This window comes from Pteropus alecto, unplaced genomic scaffold (genome assembly GCF_000325575.1).
Source record: "Pteropus alecto unplaced genomic scaffold, ASM32557v1 scaffold100, whole genome shotgun sequence".
Taxonomy (NCBI): domain Eukaryota; kingdom Metazoa; phylum Chordata; class Mammalia; order Chiroptera; family Pteropodidae; genus Pteropus; species Pteropus alecto.
Window position 1 is genome coordinate 911348 of NW_006430723.1, and position 16961 is coordinate 928308.

The window sequence follows — 16961 nt, forward strand, 5'->3', positions numbered from 1 at the left end:
ACTAGCAGGTCCTTCCCCCTCAGCCTAGAAACACCACCCAGGTCACTGGCCCTCTGCTGTGACTTTTCTCATCCCAGTGCCCCGTGTGCCCTAGGTGGAACTTCACTCCCACCCCTCATCCCCACACCCCATCATCGGCAATTTGGCTTCTCAACTGAGGAGTTCGGGTTTCTCTCTCCAGAAAAGGGGAGCTGGGGGAGGATTTTAAGCAGGGCGTTGTTTACAGATTTACGTTTTAGAAAGATCACTGTGGCTCCTGCGAGGAGGAGGGACTGTAAGGGGCTGGAATTGGAGCGGAGGACAGACGTTCTGAGGCTATTGCAATGGTCCAGGCGAGACTTGAGACCTGAACTAGAGCGGATGGGAGGAGTGGATTGAGCTATTTGGGAGGTGAGTGGAATGCAGTGACTGGATTGGGAGGTAAGGGTGAGGAAGGCGTCTGGGATGACTCCCAAGTTTCTGGCCTTGGACAACAAAAATGGGTGGAGGAGGGCCAGGTTGAGAGTGAAGACGGTCGACAAACTCAGCTTTGGATTTGCCCAAGTTTAAGTTGCCTACGAGACATGACCCTCCAGAAGCTTCCGCTCCACAGACCATGGAGTTCTGAGAATGTAGTGAAAAGCTGACGCCTTGACGGTTTGAGTTATAAGACATGCAAGGCAGTTGCTCTGACTTGGCAGCTCTGATTCCATTTTAAAATGGCTCTTTTTACATTATTGTTTACATTGGGTTTGTCACTTGGAACTAAGAGATCTATGTTAAACTCACTGATTTGTATTTGCAGAATTTCTCCTTTCCCATTTATTGAAAATCAGTACTTTTGCTTATCTCCAAAATTCCTCTTCCCCGTAATTTAACAATGCTCGTATTGGTTATTTTGGACTACAATTCTACATTCCTAATATCTTTCCCTGCCCTGTTCCCATACTGCTATGGAAGCCATTTGAGATGAAAATCTGTCCATTATTTGCTTACTTAAAATCCTTCAGACTCTTCATCACATACAGGCAAAAACTCAAATTCTTTCATGATTTAATCCCTACTTACCAGTCCAAATGAAACCCACCCTTCATTAATACTGGACTACTTGTAACTCCCTCTAAAAGCGATGGTACAAGTTTGGTTATGCAGTTTCCCATCTCTTAAGCCAATTCAAATTCAAGCCTTATCTTCTCCAGGAAGCCACCTCTGACTGTCCCACAGAAAACTAAGGGCCCACAACTTGTATATAACTTTTATTGCATATATGGCCCTTTAGTACTATTGATTTGTCTATTTATCCCACTGGTCTGTAAACTCCATGACAGGATCTTGCTTTATTCATCAATGTCACTAGCTCTGCATGGTATGGGACAAAAAATACATGCTCTGTGATTACCGAACAGAACTGACAGTGGTTTAGCAATTCTAGTTCCACTGTGAATTGGAACCTTTTCAGAAAAGGATCTGTAGATCGATCTTACCAATTTGGGGCTTCCAAATTAGTCCCAACTTAACAGTTCAAGTATGATTTTATGACAGGAGCAATTAAAAGTCCAGTTTTACTTTATGATTTTCAGTGCAATGCCTTTAGTCCCAGGAAATGGGTCTATCCCTACTGCATTTTACTTTTTTGCCCTGAACTTTAGGGGCTTTATCTTGAGATTCTCTTATCTTCACTTATGTCGATTAATGACCACTCCCAGCTTCATTTTATTTCCATCTGAGCTAACTGCAAAAGACTCCTTAGGTAGGTTACCAGTAAAAAAATTAATTGCAGTCATTTTATTTTATAAAGCCTACTAGCACAGCATTTTTATAAATGCAACCGAGAAACCTGCCTCGCTATGAACTAGCTATTTCAAGTCTGAGCTTTTGTGAGTTAAAAACACTGAAAAATTCCTAACATACCTCTCAAATGCCACCTCCTCCGTGGGGTTGCTCTATGGATTAAATGATATAACTTGCTAAAGAACTCCCCTAAAACAGGTATGTTCCTCTAAAGAAGGAATATTCAAAGTGCTGGTCAGCCACAAGGAGCTTGGCCAGAATCTGAATCAATAATCTACTTACTTCATTTAGCAAATATGCTACAAAAAAAAAGTCAGCTGAGCTAAAAGTACACTCAGATACTTACATTCTGGTGAAGACCCCTTATCTTTTCAGAGAACAGAAAAAGCTCACAGAGCAGTAGCCAATCCAAGCTTTCGGACCATCCAGTATCTTTTAAACAATTTTGCTACGAGCTCTGAACCCTCAAGTAAAATCCAGTAACTTTTCCCCAGCCTCTCTTGTAGCTAGGAGAGAGATATGTGACCTAGGATCTGCCAGAAGCATCCACGTAAGTTTTTGATTAGGAAGACACACAAAAGAAAGTGCTAAGTAAAACCCTTTATTCTCCTCAGGACAGATTTAGTTTTTGGGAGGAGCTGAGACAGAGATTGACATCTAGTGGTCAGCAATAGCAGTGCAGACTGTAGTGCCTAGACCTCTTCCCACAGCAAAGTGGGTTATTTGCTAGAGAAGGCCCAAGGCGAGGTTTGGATTTTTGTTTCTGGCTGTGTAGCTTTGAAGCTCGACTGGCTCTTACAAAAATTATTTGGGTTACTCTACTATTTATAATGTTTGAAATAGCTTTCAATTTTAGTTATTTAGACATCCTTACAAACTTAACATTTTCATGATCAATATTAAGCCTACCGAAATAAGTCCAAAAACTCCAAAACTGATTGTAACTTAACCATATCTTATGCACAGTGAATGTTAACCCATGTTGTTTAGCCACATTGTTTTTAATTTTAACTTTACTCAAAAGAGATCAAAACAATTCTAGCACTATTTTGAACCTACCTAAAATTAGTTATCTATACTTTGGTCCTCTAAAAGGAACTCTTTCCTACAATCATGAAAAATGGCTGCCTGGGGGAAGGGGGAATGTCTTTCAGATATGCTGAGCACTCAATATCAAGATCAGAAAAATTAAGGAGGCCAGTCTCTCTTCTTCCTTTATCTCAGTCTCACAGCCAGGAGTGTATAAAAGGTCAGGAGCTTGTTTAGCATGGTAGGAAGGAAACTACTTATTTTTTGTCTCGGATAAGTTTTAGCCACTGTAATCAGAGACATAGTTTGTTCCTTGTGTGTGTGTGTGTGTGTGTGTGTGTGTGGCGGGGAGGAATGCTGGTATTATAAGATCCCTAAATAGATTACTCTGTGGCCCGTGCAGAGGATGGCATGCAGGAGGAACAATCTAGTTACGACACTGCTTGAATAGGAGAGGGTTGAATAGAGACTGAGAGGCAGGTCAGGAGCGAAGTTTATTTAGGAACTTCCCTTCTAAGAATTAAGAAAACATATTAGCTACTAAATGATAAAGACAACTTTCCACAGAAGTTGCAAAAATCTCAAGTTATACAAATACTTTAATCAGTCATTTCTTTTTTAATATATTTTATTCTGATGGAGTTACAAAAGTAGATACAAAATATTTTTTTAAAGTACAGTTAAATGACTTAGAAAAATAGATAAAGCCCCTAAAGGTTTAAAAACATAACACAAATTTTCATGTAAAGGACATTTAAAAATATTTTAGGTGGTAACCAAGACTAACTTATGCAAGCTATTTAAGCTATTTTTGAAGTAGATCAAACACAGAATGTTGTTCTATAATAAATCTATAGCACACTGGCAATCCATTTGGATTTACAGAATACTTGTTTGAAATAGAATCTGATGAGAGAAAAAAGTGAATTTCAATGCAGCTGCTTCGGTAAAATTACTGCTATCGTATGTAACATCCCCCAAAAGCCTTAACTGTCGGAAATATCACACAAAAACACAGGAAGACTGCAGTACTGCTATTTTCCCTCTTTGCCAGATTTCTGTAACAGTATAAACCAAATGCTCTTACTAAATAGATATCAAGAGGAAATGACATCCCTGTTGAAGGCGCTCAGTTTGGTGTCCCAGCTGGCATTTTTCAGGCCAGAGTTCTACAAAGAGACAGCCTCCGAGAACCAGGCAGGGCTAACACCAGCGTCGTGACTGGGGTTGCTCGGAAACAAACTTCTCGGACTCATCCTCTTTGGGCCTGATTTGTACATGCTTATTGAGGTAATCGTGTTAAGTTCAGAAGCTCCACTTCTAGTATAACCTTGTTGCTCAGAGAAAAGGCCAACGGTATAATCAGGAAACCTCAACAATGTTTGCAAAAGTTTAATATCACTACCACGATTGCTCCTGCTTTGCACTACTAGGAAAACTTTCCTTTTGTTATCAGAGTCATGATGAATACAGATTTGCATTTCTTGGGCAGGCAGCTACATGAGCTAGGACTCTACAAGTCTAAGATGAAAGGAAATACTTTCTTAGCTGGCAGCCCTCTAAAATCACTTTATTCAGTCTGGAGAAGGATACATCTGTTTGTCAACACAGGAAGTAGTACAAGGAAGTTTCAATATTTAAACAAAAATATGCACATCACTGCCAAAGTTTTTTTAAAGGCTTGGAAATAAAAGCACCAAAGGATTAACTGCATAATGTACAAAACACTCCCCACCCCATGACAGTTATCAGGTGTGAGGCACAGCAACTGGACAGAGGAGATGACTTGTGATTAGGAGTGGGCACAGGAGAGATTGTTGTGGAAGAGGCAGACCCTGGGCAATAGGGAGATAAATCAAAAGTGAGAGGTGTCAAAGGCAGACTGATTTCTTCCAACTCTTATCAAATATTGGCCCTCTAGTGAAGTCAGTAAGGGGTCATTCTCTCCTCTTCCTCCAATTCTGCCCTCAACTCCCTAGCCTTGGATATAAACAACATTAATACAAATATTTAGCTGCATTGGTGGTTAAGCCAGATTAGTTTGGGAACCTGGTAATGTTTGCTTGCTTGTTTTAAAAAGTCCGTTCTGAGTCTCAAATTACCAACAATGTTATTTGTTTCATTAATAAGCTGCCTTTACTACTATTCTAACATGACCATCTTTGGTTTGTTTTGGGGCTGTCATGAAGAGAGGATTTCTACACTGAAAAGAACTGGAGAAAAGTGAGCACCCTTTTGAGAATATTTAAAATAGAAAAGATGACAAAGGTACAACACTAGTTGAGTATCCAATTTCATTCTTTGCAGACTTAATTAAAGTCAACAAGGTTTAAAGTCAAGATGCAGTAACATTTTAGGTCACATCTAGAAACCTGCTTATTTGTAAATGATCAACATAAACATACAGACAGGATGACAGGGACCTTTGAATAAACTTAAACCATGAATTGTGGAATGTCTCATAGAGGGCTTTTCTCTTTTTTTCATAAGTGATTATCTCACTCTTTAATTCCTGAAACAATGAGGTATGGCTTCCACCTAAATCAGATGAAATGTTTTGTTGCCTTTAAAATTCCATATATGTTTAAGAATTTATTGAAGTTATTATAAAAATGGAGTTTCTAAGCAATTCTTTTCTTTAAACTCTGATGGAATAATAAAAATAAATAACAAAAAACCCTATCAAGGCTAACCTTTTTCAAAGCCATCAAGGAAGTTGGTGAGCACTTTGCAAGTCACAGCTCTGAAACAATGCTGATGAACTTAAAGTGGTGGGAGTCTGGCAAGGCTTGAGTATACTTGTGCCTCAACAGTCAACTAGAGATTACTAAATCCTAGAAACCTAATGAAAATCAGATCTTTTCTTACTAAAGGGAAAGATTCTCTTTACCTAATAGAAATAGAATAATTTCAAGTTTTGATACAAAAACAATTAAAACAGGATAAAACGCTTATGGATGTTCAATCCATCCTTTGACTACTAACACAAGATTTTTTTTACATATTCCTCCTAGTCTATCTCCTTTAGACATAAACACACACAATTAAAAAATAGGTAACACACCAAACTTTTAGCTGTGTTATAAAATGTATACACCTTTCAAGGCCTTTTTTATTGCGGTTTTCCTTAAGTTTTATCCTTATTGTGATAAAGTTCGTGCAGTTCTACACTATTCAGTTAACTAAGTCTTAAGTCACAATAAAAACATAGAAATAATTTTTTAAAAAAGGAAGCTCATGGGTACTTTCTTCCATTCTCCTACCCTTTCAAGGCAACGTGAATGAAAATCACTATTTTGAGATCTGAACTTGTCATAATTTTTTGGAAGTTTTTTTCCTCAGCCAAAGCTACCTATTAAAATTAATCTGAATGAAGTATTTCAAAATACAAATCTATAAGATGCCTTAAAAAATTATTTCTGATACTATACTCCAAACATTTAGATAGGTTCATATGTGAATAAAATCCCAAATAAAGATTAAAAAATAAAGTCATTTAGAAATAACTGATTACTCCCATACATGTCATATGATTTACATTGAAATCATGGATTTTGAAAAAAGATACAAACATGTATTATCAATAAAAACACTAGTATACAACAACTTCAAACTAGATTATCCAAAGTGACACAAATGTTCTAAATCTTAAGGAAACTTAAAAATGTCTCTTTTTGTTAAATGTCTAATTTGTTAAAAAAAAAAGGGGGGGGGGCAGGAAAAAACCAATCTAAGTATGTTAGGAAATTTGTGGAGAAACTTGTTACTAAATTATTGGTAGAAATTCTTAATATACATTATGCTATAACCTGAAACAGTTTAAATCATTTTCTTCAGTAAAAAAAATAATAATAAGTAAATTGATAAACTACAGTTTAATAATCACATGTAACAGAAGTGTGACTCTGTGACAATAAAAGAAGTGGTCACATAGTGCCTCAGATGTGGCTATGTCCTGAATTTCTCACTCTGAAGATACTGGGCCGACCTACCTTTAGGACAATTTTTATCAGCAGACACAGACAAAAGGTGTCTTTTTATCCTGTTTTCTTAAAGTTTGTATCACTGGTCTATAACAGATAGCAATGAGAGAGCTCTAGCAGTAGGTGAAACAAGAGGGTAACTGTGTTCTAGAAGAAATATTTATCTGTCTTTCGATCCAAGCTTCTCAATTAATTCCTGAAGAGGTGCCAACTCACGCCTATCAATCAGATTAAACTCCTAAAAGAGAAGAAAAATAAAATTTAAAAATAGATTTGAAGTTAAAACTCTGTAAATGTAATTCAGAGAAATTTCCAATCTCTAGTTTTCTGAAATCCAAAAGAATGATGGCATGATCTGTGACCATTTTAAAACAGGATTTTTATTCCTTTTCTTAAAATATAGGAGACTTACAAAATAAGTAACTGTGCGTATTAGCTTGATACTCACTATGTAAAACATTAAAATCAAAATTGTACATGCTTGCATTTATAAGACATCTGAAAACTGTACATTGGACCTTTGATAGTGGACACCTCTGGGGCAGTGGATCTTTTTGTTTCATATATCTACATCCATATCTATACTATACCTCTATCTATGCCATGCAACAATCTCAGAAGGAAAATAGAAAGAGTACAATACATTCCCCTTTGTGTGACATACAGAACTGCAATACACAGTATTTTCTATAACGCTACTAGTTTTTCCACCAAAAAATGTTATCTGGACATACTATACTTATATATTTTGCACATAGAATGATATATCTTTAAAGTGAGGCTAAAGAAGTCCTGATTCTCTGATATCTTTTTGAAACAATGTGAATTATTTTGATTTTAAAAAGTACCAGTTCCAACTAAGGACCCATAAGACAACGAGCCACATTTCCGAAGGGGGTTGCTCGGTTTTAAGTTTCTAGCTGCTGATTTCAAAAGTTTTGGCCTGAGGTGAGACTTCTGGAAACTTAACCCATGATAGCAACTAACAGGTTATTCCAAAAGTTTCTTTTCCAGGTAGAAACATCTCATGAACAACCCAACTGCAGAAATATTTCAAAGCATCTTTTCACCCAGCAGTGGTGATGGAACAGAAGGGTACAGACAAACTGTCTTAGGTCATATCCTAACCAGAGACCTGGGCAGCCAGAGGCAGAAAGCCCCAAATGTGGGGGTGGGGAGGTGGGGAGTGTGTGTGATTATTTCTATACTGTTATGTATATCAGTGAAATAAACAATGTGGAAAAGAGAACCCTGCTATACTTAGCTCTACATCTCTAAATAAGACTCTATAAATTGCTCCTTATCAAAGCTACCAAGCCAAATGTGTCAACTTACCTGAACAAAGAAAATAAAGTGCTTAAATGAGGTGTTGAGATGGGCCTCCTCTTGCAGCTGCATCACAGAATCAAAGTGCTGGTGATAAATATGGGCATAAACCCTGAACAGACGCTTAAGAATGGTCTTTGCCACAGACATAAAGTTTTTGGGAAATGGGACACCTATAATCAAATATACATGTATATCTGTTAGTCTTTTTATCTAATTGAACAGCAGAAATTTCAGGCATGGCCATGAACAACTCCAACACAAACACACATTCACAACACAAGCCTATTTACACATTTTTTAAAAGGCAAGGGAAAAACCTAAGTATATGAGGTATGCTCACATATCACGCTTTTTCTGACTGCCTTAGAATAGCAGGAACAGGTTATCAAAAGTTATATAAGCTGCTACTGAATCAAAGTTAAAATAAACATAATTTTGATGTTTAACACTGAAGAGCTTCTCTCTAAGATTAAACGCAACAAGAATAAGTATTTTGACTATAAATAGAAAATTTTACTTTTTGTAATTTGTAACTATAAAATAAATTTTGCACACTCAACCGGGACTGGAAACTCTCCTAAGCAAAAGAAAAAAATTAAAGGCACATCCTGAGTCATCATAATCTACTGTTTACAGATAGAAAAGTATTTTATCTTCTGAATTACTCTGAAGAGCCAGTTTTCTTTCTTAAACTAGGAGTCCCCAACTTTTTAATTTTTTTAAAGTACTATTTTCATTTTCCTGTAGTCTAAGAAGGGGATATACTTTCTGAAAAAGGAAGGGTAGGCTCCCTATTTTTCAAAGAAAATAAACGCCTCCCTAAAAAAACTGGGTAATCTCTCTCCAAACAGTGCAGGTAGGGATGTGACTGTTTACATTTATGAGAATATTAGTTGACAAGACCAAAGTATCTTAGAAGGCAGGGACAGAAGAAGGACAATACAACTGGCACTGTAAATAAACCCACAAGAAGGCACCTGCTTGCAAATAGTCTAGATTAGTTGGCCTTAGAGATCTATTCCAAACATTACTCTTGAAACATTTTCCTTCTTTAATCTTTCAATGGATAAAGGCTAAAACACTTTATCCTTTCCTGCATTTTAATTTCTCAATCAGTCCTTAACAGCTTGAAATTTAGTATATTTTGCTCTTATAACCTGATTTTCTTGAGGGTTTCCCCAACCTCCAAGTGTTAGCTAACAACTTGCCCTTTCAGACATTATTCTGGAACTCATGGGTATGTTACTCTGAACTGGCTCTTGTGTTCATGTACTGAAAAGATGTACTTTAAGTCAAACTCCTTTTCTCTCAGAATTTACAAATAGGCATCTTGATAATAAAAGGAACAGTAATAACTTGGGTATACTAGTTTAAAAATAAAGTTTCATCTAATATGAATAAGTAACTGACAAAAGATGTGGATAATAGCCTAATGAAGTAGGAAAGAATTCCAGAACATTAAGATAAATTATTAAAAAATGGGAAGCTGAGAAAATAGAATAAAGCTAAAAGTACTCTTTATCCTCCATAAGAGGAAAACTTTAATGAATAAATATCATGTTTTAATCTAAGCAATTTTTCCAAGCTCAGTTTAACAGAAACATTCAAGCATAGTCAATATACAATAATGAATCTGTGAGAAAGAAAATAAAAGGTTTAATAGAATGAAAAAGTTGACCAATGGCAAACAAACAATATGATACAAAATTTTCTCCTGAAAAAGCTTGTAATTAAACTGTAAAAAAAGGAATCTGCTATAGTCTGAATATTTGTGTCTCCCTACTGCAAAATTCATATGTTGACATCCTAAGCCCTGGTGATGGCATTAGTAGGTGAAGCCTTTGGGAGGTGATTAGGTCATGAAGGCAGAGCCCTCATGAATGGGCTTAGTGCCCTTATAAAAGAGGAAGGAGAGAGACTGCCCTTCTACAATGTGAGGACTAGGTAAGAAGTTAGCAGTCTGCTCCCAGAAGTGGACCTTCACCAGAACCCAACCCTGCTGGAGCCATGATCTTGGACTTTCAGCTTTCAGAACTGTGAGAAATAAGTTTCTATTGTTTATACGCCACCTAGCCTCTGGCATTTTTGTTATGGCAGCCCGAACAGACAATACAGAATCCAACAATGTGTTGTTCATAAGACATCCTTAAACCGAAAACAACAAGGACTAATCTCATCCATGAATACCAATGCCAAAATCTTAATAAAAATATTAGCAACTAAAAAATAGTCTTCCAGGAGAACATTAAAAACCTTATAGCCATCAACAACAGATACTGGAAAAATATCTGATAAAACTCTATGATCATACCTGACTTAAATCCACATACCTCTAATCAAAAGCAAGATTCCTGCTTCATTCTGAAATACTAGAAGCACTCACATAAAAAATAACAAGAAAAAGATGTTTGCCATCATCACCGTAAGTCAGCACTGCTCGGTAGATACACCAGCTGGTGCAGTTAGGTAAGAGTTACACAGGAATACGTGTTAGAAAGAAAAAGGCAAAATTATTATACTTAAAAAACTCAAGAAAACCAACTCAAAACAACAGAAACAACCAAAATCTGATGGTCAACTATAACATTTATATAAAAATCAACAGCTTTTCTATATACTAAACAGTAACAAGTTGGAAACCAGATATCAATAAAAAAAAATATTAAATGTCTAGGATAAACTTAAGAAACCCAAAGGATAAGCACAAACTAAACTATAGAATTTTATAAGAGAAAATAATAAGAGACATGAATAAATGAAGAAATACACCTTGTTCTTGGCTAGGAAGACTCAGTATTGTCAAGAGAATCAGAAACCCTATATTAATCTACAAACTGAATGAAACCATAATCAAAATCTCACAAAGATTTTTTTTTACCTTGACAAAATGATTCTAAGTTCTTTGGAAGAACAAATATCCCAGAATAGCCGTGAATATTCTGAAAAAGAAGAGCACGGAAAAGAGACTAGCCCTACAAGATGCTCCAAGGTACATGGCTATGGTTAATTAAAACCGTCATTTCTATAGGAACAGATAAAGAGATTAAGAGACTCCAAAATATGTGGCAATTTGATAATTGGGAGAAAAGACACATGTATTTGATAAATAGTACTGGACAAACTGACTAGCATTTATAACTGGAAAAAAAAATGAAGGAAACATTGAGAAAAAAAATTCCTGATAGATTTAAATGTAAAAACAAAACCACAAAAATATTAAATGAAAATATGGTCAGATATTTTTATAATACTGAAGTAAGGAAAACCTTTCTAATCACTGATTAAAATCCAGACATCATTAAAGAAAGGATTAATAGGATAAAATAAGAATGTTATATGTAGCAAAAACACCTCATAAACACAATAAGACAAAAGGCAACCTTGGGAAAAATACGCGCAACATGTATGACAAAGAGCTAGATCCTTAACATACAAAGAAATGAACAAAGGATATAAACAGAAAACACACAATGATCAATAAACCAAAAAATGCTCAATCTCATCAATATTTTTTAAATGTACCTTAAATTTCCCAAATTATAAAAGATTTAAAAAATGAGTAACAACTGCTACTGGTGAAGAAACACAGGCAGATACAAACATGTCTGAAGGGAGTATACATTTATAATCTTTTTGGAGAGAAATTTAGCAATCTGTCACATTTTTTAAAGTGATAGAGCTTTAAAAAGAACATGTTAATTATTTAAAAGAAAATCAGTTCTATAACCCGAACTCACCAATCTTAGAAGGAAAAAGAGTTTCATCATCAAGCTGATCCTGAACCCAAGTCATCAAGTAGTCAATGTATTTTGGTGCAGAACATTTGATTGGCTTTTTAATATTAGTACCATCTGCCCAATGATATTCATATCTGAAGAGAAAAAAGATTTTACTGATAGTTTTCAAAAACATTAACAAATTGCAACTTGTAATCAAAGTAGGTTCACATTTTGTCAACAGAAGTTATATAAACCTTTAGTAAATTACCTAAACTTCTACTGAAGGTTACGGTGAGTTTCCTATAGAACTATTCTGAAATGTGATGGTTATAATTGGAAGAGAAAAGGAAGATAATGTGGCAGCTGGCAGTGCCAGAATAGATGTTTTCTGACAGAGCCCTGGGACAGATAAAGGAACTGCATTCTTGTCTATTAGGCAGAGAGTGCTGAGGACTGGGGAAGGGGATGATGGATCACCACATTCTGAGATCCTTGGCCATCAAATTATCACCAATAGAGTCAAGATTATAAAATCCTGTTTCTTGGAGAGGATGTAAAGAAATATCCTTAGGTATGCCACCTTTTTCCTATTCATATTTGCTGAGCTAGAATGATTAACAAGACTTACACAAAACTTCACTGTGTAAAATGTTTAAGCCATAGGTATGCTTAATTTTCCTACTTATTTTGTTTAAATTTCTTTTAAGGAAGTTTGAAAAATAAAACTTGAAACAACACAAAATAAAACATCTCTCCTAAAATACTATAATCATAATTGGACTATGAACTCATTGGGGACCTATTTATCCTTTATACCTGTAGCGAATTTAGAAAGGACTTTTTTTCCCATGAGGTAAACATCTTGATACCATCTATTATCACATAAAATCAGTCATTTGCTATAGGAAAGACTTAAACACACTAAAACATTAATCTCATCATACCTTGAGGATATTATGGGTGACAAAGAACTCCATCTCTTTCTCAATATTTCTTGAAATTTATTATAGTCAAATGTTAAAATCTAGCATCTTTAAGCCAGATAACAAAAGCAGCACAATTTAGAAGTAATTAACACTGAATAACCACAAGAAAAACTAATCGAATATTAGTCAACCAAAAACTTTCAAGAAATTAATTTAAAAACCAGAAACAGAACCATACTGTTAATAAAATTGAAAAAATAACTTGCAATGCCAGATAAACCTAACTAAATTTTTTTTCCTTTTACTCCTACAATTGAACATTCATACTTACTCTAATGCAATTACAAAATAAAACACTAAGTACCAAATGCCAAAGTATTTAATAATAACTAAAAGCTTATAGATAAGTATTCAAGAACTCGTAAAATTGAACTGCTTTTACACAAGCAAATAGAGAAAAACAAAGTCTTCATTATTTAATTTCTATCAATCAGCAATTAGCTTTATTTAGTAATTCAAATACCTATATAATAGGTAGCAATATGTACCTTGGACCTGCAGACATGACTGGACAGCTTGCTTCAGTGCAGAATTCTGTAATAGTTCCGTATAACATGTTGATCTGGTTGAAGAAATCTACAGCTGAAAAGATAATAGCAGAATTGTATTAAAGTGTCTGTGTGAAAACAACAAAGCATCAGACCTGTCAGTTGAAGGATAAATAGATAATGCATTGCGATTTTTGGCTGAATCCTTGAGAAATTCAATAATCCAGGATACTGTAAATTCTCTTTGTACATTGTCATATCTAAGTTAATCTTTTACATATATTCGCTTTTAATATCCTAAGCTTTTCACCAGCATATAATATCAGAAAAATAAAAATTAGAGATAATTCTAACTTAATGTTGACTATTATGTCATTAGCATATATAATTTGATTCCATCCTAGGGAATGAAAAAAACCATAGCTTCTTATTAATCTGGACCAAACAATACCATTTGTTAGAAAAGTGTTATAGAATATACTATGAGGTAGGCAATGTATCAGCTGCTATTAATAGGTATTTAAAAAATCTAATTCATCATAAAGAATTGAGGCCTAATGCATACTGAGGACATAAAAAACAGAGGATAATGTCCCTTGCCCTGGAGCCTCCAAACTAACAGGAAGAACAAAATTACCAGAGATGAATAATACAACATATAAGGTAGTACCCAAAGGCCAACAATAAGTGCAAGAATTCAGAGAAAAGGCAACATATTGAGGAGCTGAGGTGCAAGGAGTACTTCCTAAAGGAGCTTCAGCTTGATCTGGAAGAAAATGGAAGAGGTTGGGAATGAGTGAAACAACTTCACTGAGTGAAACATATTCTGTGCAAGGAGAACCACATAAACCTTAAAACCACACAAGTTTTCAAAAATATTTTAGTTCCCTGTCTAAACGAGTACCTAAAAATCCACTAGGGCTTTTCGAGTTTCTTAAAAAACAGATTAAAAAGTTCAATTTGTCAAAAGGAATTTTGTACAAAACTCCCTTTTATAAACCTTTCTCTTAATTAGTCATGTTTCTAAGAAAGTAATACTTCAGTGTACAATATTCATTCAAAACAAAGAGTATGCCCGGTAGTGTGCTAGTTTATTGGTCTAAAGCAGCTGTTCTCCAAATGTGGTCTAGGAATTCCATGTTTCAGGGGGAACCTGTGAGGTTGGAACACTTTTAATTGCTCTTTTCATTCTCATTCACTCAGGAGGCACAGTGGAGTTGGCACAGAGGCTCCATAATCACATCGCAACAGACTGAATGCAGAAGCAGACAAATGAATCCAAGCTCTCTCCTATTAAGCCAGACATTAAGATTTGCAAGCATGTAAAATAATGCCATACTTCTCACTAAAATTTATTCTGGAAAATAGTCATTTTTCATTAAAAAAATTTATACACACACACACATACAGGTAATGGGTTTATTATTGCTATTTTTAAAATAGTATTTAAAATTTCTCAGTTTTAATTTCTAACACAGTATCACTCATATAACCTATATAATGAAAAGCTCTTTGGGATTATCAATAATTTTTAGGAGGATAAAGGGATTCTGAGACCAAAAGAACTGAGAACAGCTGATCTAGACCAATAAGTCTCAAAGGAAAATCTAAGACTAAAAGGCCAATAGATGCCTTCAGAATAAAAAAAATGATAATTTGAATAAGGTTTAAAAAAAAGTTTTTCTTAATACATAATACTTCACATGGTCCACATATCAAGATATACAGAAACATGCAGTGAAAAAAATCTGAATTCCAGCCACTCCAAATCCCCTCCTACACACAAGCAACTACTATATTAATTTTTTGTTTCTTCCCACCTAAGTTTATCTTGTTTTACACAAAAATATAACATATTACATAGTTCTGCATCTTGTTTTTTTTCTCTTAGTAATATGAATAATGGCTTTTTAATGAGTTGAAAAAAGTTTTTCTTAATGTGGCTACTAGAAAATTTTAAATTACATTTGTAGATTACATTATATTTCTATCAGATAGTGCTGACCAAGTCAACAATTATCAATAGCTGATTAACACCACATAAAAGACAACTAGACACTATGGGAGTATCTACACGACTGGAAGTATATACCACCATCTATGAAGTAGCCTTACAAACCAACAAAATCAAATCTGACTGATCTGAGCTCCTTATCTGTGCTAATACAGTAGCCACTAGCCACATGTGGCTACTTAAGTAAAATTAAGTTGAAATACAAAATTCAGTCACATTAGCCACATTTCAAGTGCTAAAAGGCCACAGTAAAGATATGACAGCATTTGCATTATCACAGAAAGTTCTATTAGACAGTGCTGCTCTAGATCTAACATTCTAGAGGAAATAAGAGGAACAGAACATCATAATGAATGCCTTGAGGATAATTCACACTGGAACAAAAATGAACTGGTTTCTTCAAGAACAACAAAACAAGGAAAAAAGACTATGAGGGGAAACCTATTAAGAGATTCAAGAAATATATGTACAGGCCTTCCTGGATGCTGATTCAAGCTAACCACATGTTTTATAAAAAGAAACATTTATAGGATAATCAGGGAAAATATGAACACTGATTAGATATTGTAATGTAAAGGAATGATGGTATTGTCATGATTATGTAAAGGAATGATGGTATTGTCATGATTTTTGATAATGTAGAGGAATGATGGTATTGTCATGATTTTTCAAATAGGAATTGTTTTAGATACTGAAGTATTTATAGATAAAATAATATATCTGGGATTCGCTTCAAATTAATCAGGATGAAATATATAGAAAAATCATGAACTGAACATGAATCAATAATTGTTGAAGCTGGTTAATGGCTACCTGGAAATTCGATGTACCCGTTTCTCTACTTTTATAATTTGAAATTTTCCATGAAAAAGTTTAAAAAATTCCTGTAACAGCTGAAATTCTTCATAGATTTAAACCTTATCACCCAGAACTTATCTCAGAAATGATACACTCTAATATTCAAATGTCTAGCCTCAGCATTCCCTTCCATGTCATACCCCTGCTTTCTTGAAGTCAGACTTTCAGTTCATGGGTCCCTCCATTTTCTCTCAATCTCTCAATTTCCTATGACTAATCCTAAATCACAACAATCAATCGACTGATGATCTAAATTGCAACTGACTTTTCTGTATACATGGGCAGATGAGAGTTGTTGGAAATAGGAGCACAACTCTAAAGATTGGTTATCCTACAAAGTCATGGACTAACACAGGTAGAATCTTTGCATTTACCAATCTTTTTACTGACCTTACTCAGCTCCATTCTCCCCAGAAATTACTCCAAAGCACTCATCATTTCTGTTCAGGTCTCTCGACTCAATCACAAAAGCTACAACCAAGTATCTTGAAGAGAACACTACAGTTTTGGATGTATTTGTACTTACGTGTTTCTTTACAGATAATCTACTATATTACAAACCTTGTATCTGTAAAAGAAAATTCATTAACAACAAAATTTTAGCAAAATCTTCCTATAAACCAGCAAAGTAGAATGTTATTTAAAACTTACTGTTCACGGCAATCCATTCATTGAGATCCTCTCCCTCTGGTAACATAACGGCTTGTCTCAGATTCCCACTTCCTAGAGTTGCCTCTGCATGTTTTAAGAGTTCATACTGATGAGACCCTTCAGGGATATTCTTC

At 34.9% G+C, this 16961-nt stretch overlaps 1 protein-coding gene across 1 annotated transcript; it reads right to left on the reverse strand.

Annotated features, from left to right (window-relative positions):
• Positions 1–4348: 4348 nt before the first annotated feature.
• MOB1A (MOB kinase activator 1A) lies at positions 4349–16955 on the reverse strand. The gene is made up of 5 exons (XM_006905190.3): positions 16828–16955; positions 13305–13398; positions 11849–11982; positions 8118–8281; positions 4349–7020 (listed from the first exon to the last, which is right to left on the reverse strand). Exons 1-5 carry the CDS (start codon positions 16871–16873, stop codon positions 6943–6945), a joined length of 516 nt encoding a protein of 171 aa, XP_006905252.1. The 5' UTR covers positions 16874–16955; the 3' UTR covers positions 4349–6942.
• Positions 16956–16961: the final 6 nt, after the last annotated feature.

Coding starts and splice junctions, on each gene's coding strand:
- MOB1A (XM_006905190.3), bottom strand. CDS start 16,873: ATGTTACCAGAGGGAGAGGATCTCAATGAATGGATTGCCGTGAACA. Junction 8,282..11,848: donor TCTTTTTCCTTCTAAGATTG/GTGAGTTCGGGT, acceptor ATTTGATTATAG/GTGTCCCATTTCCCAAAAAC. Junction 7,021..8,117: donor ACTTTATTTTCTTTGTTCAG/GTAAGTTGACAC, acceptor CTTCTCTTTTAG/GAGTTTAATCTGATTGATAG.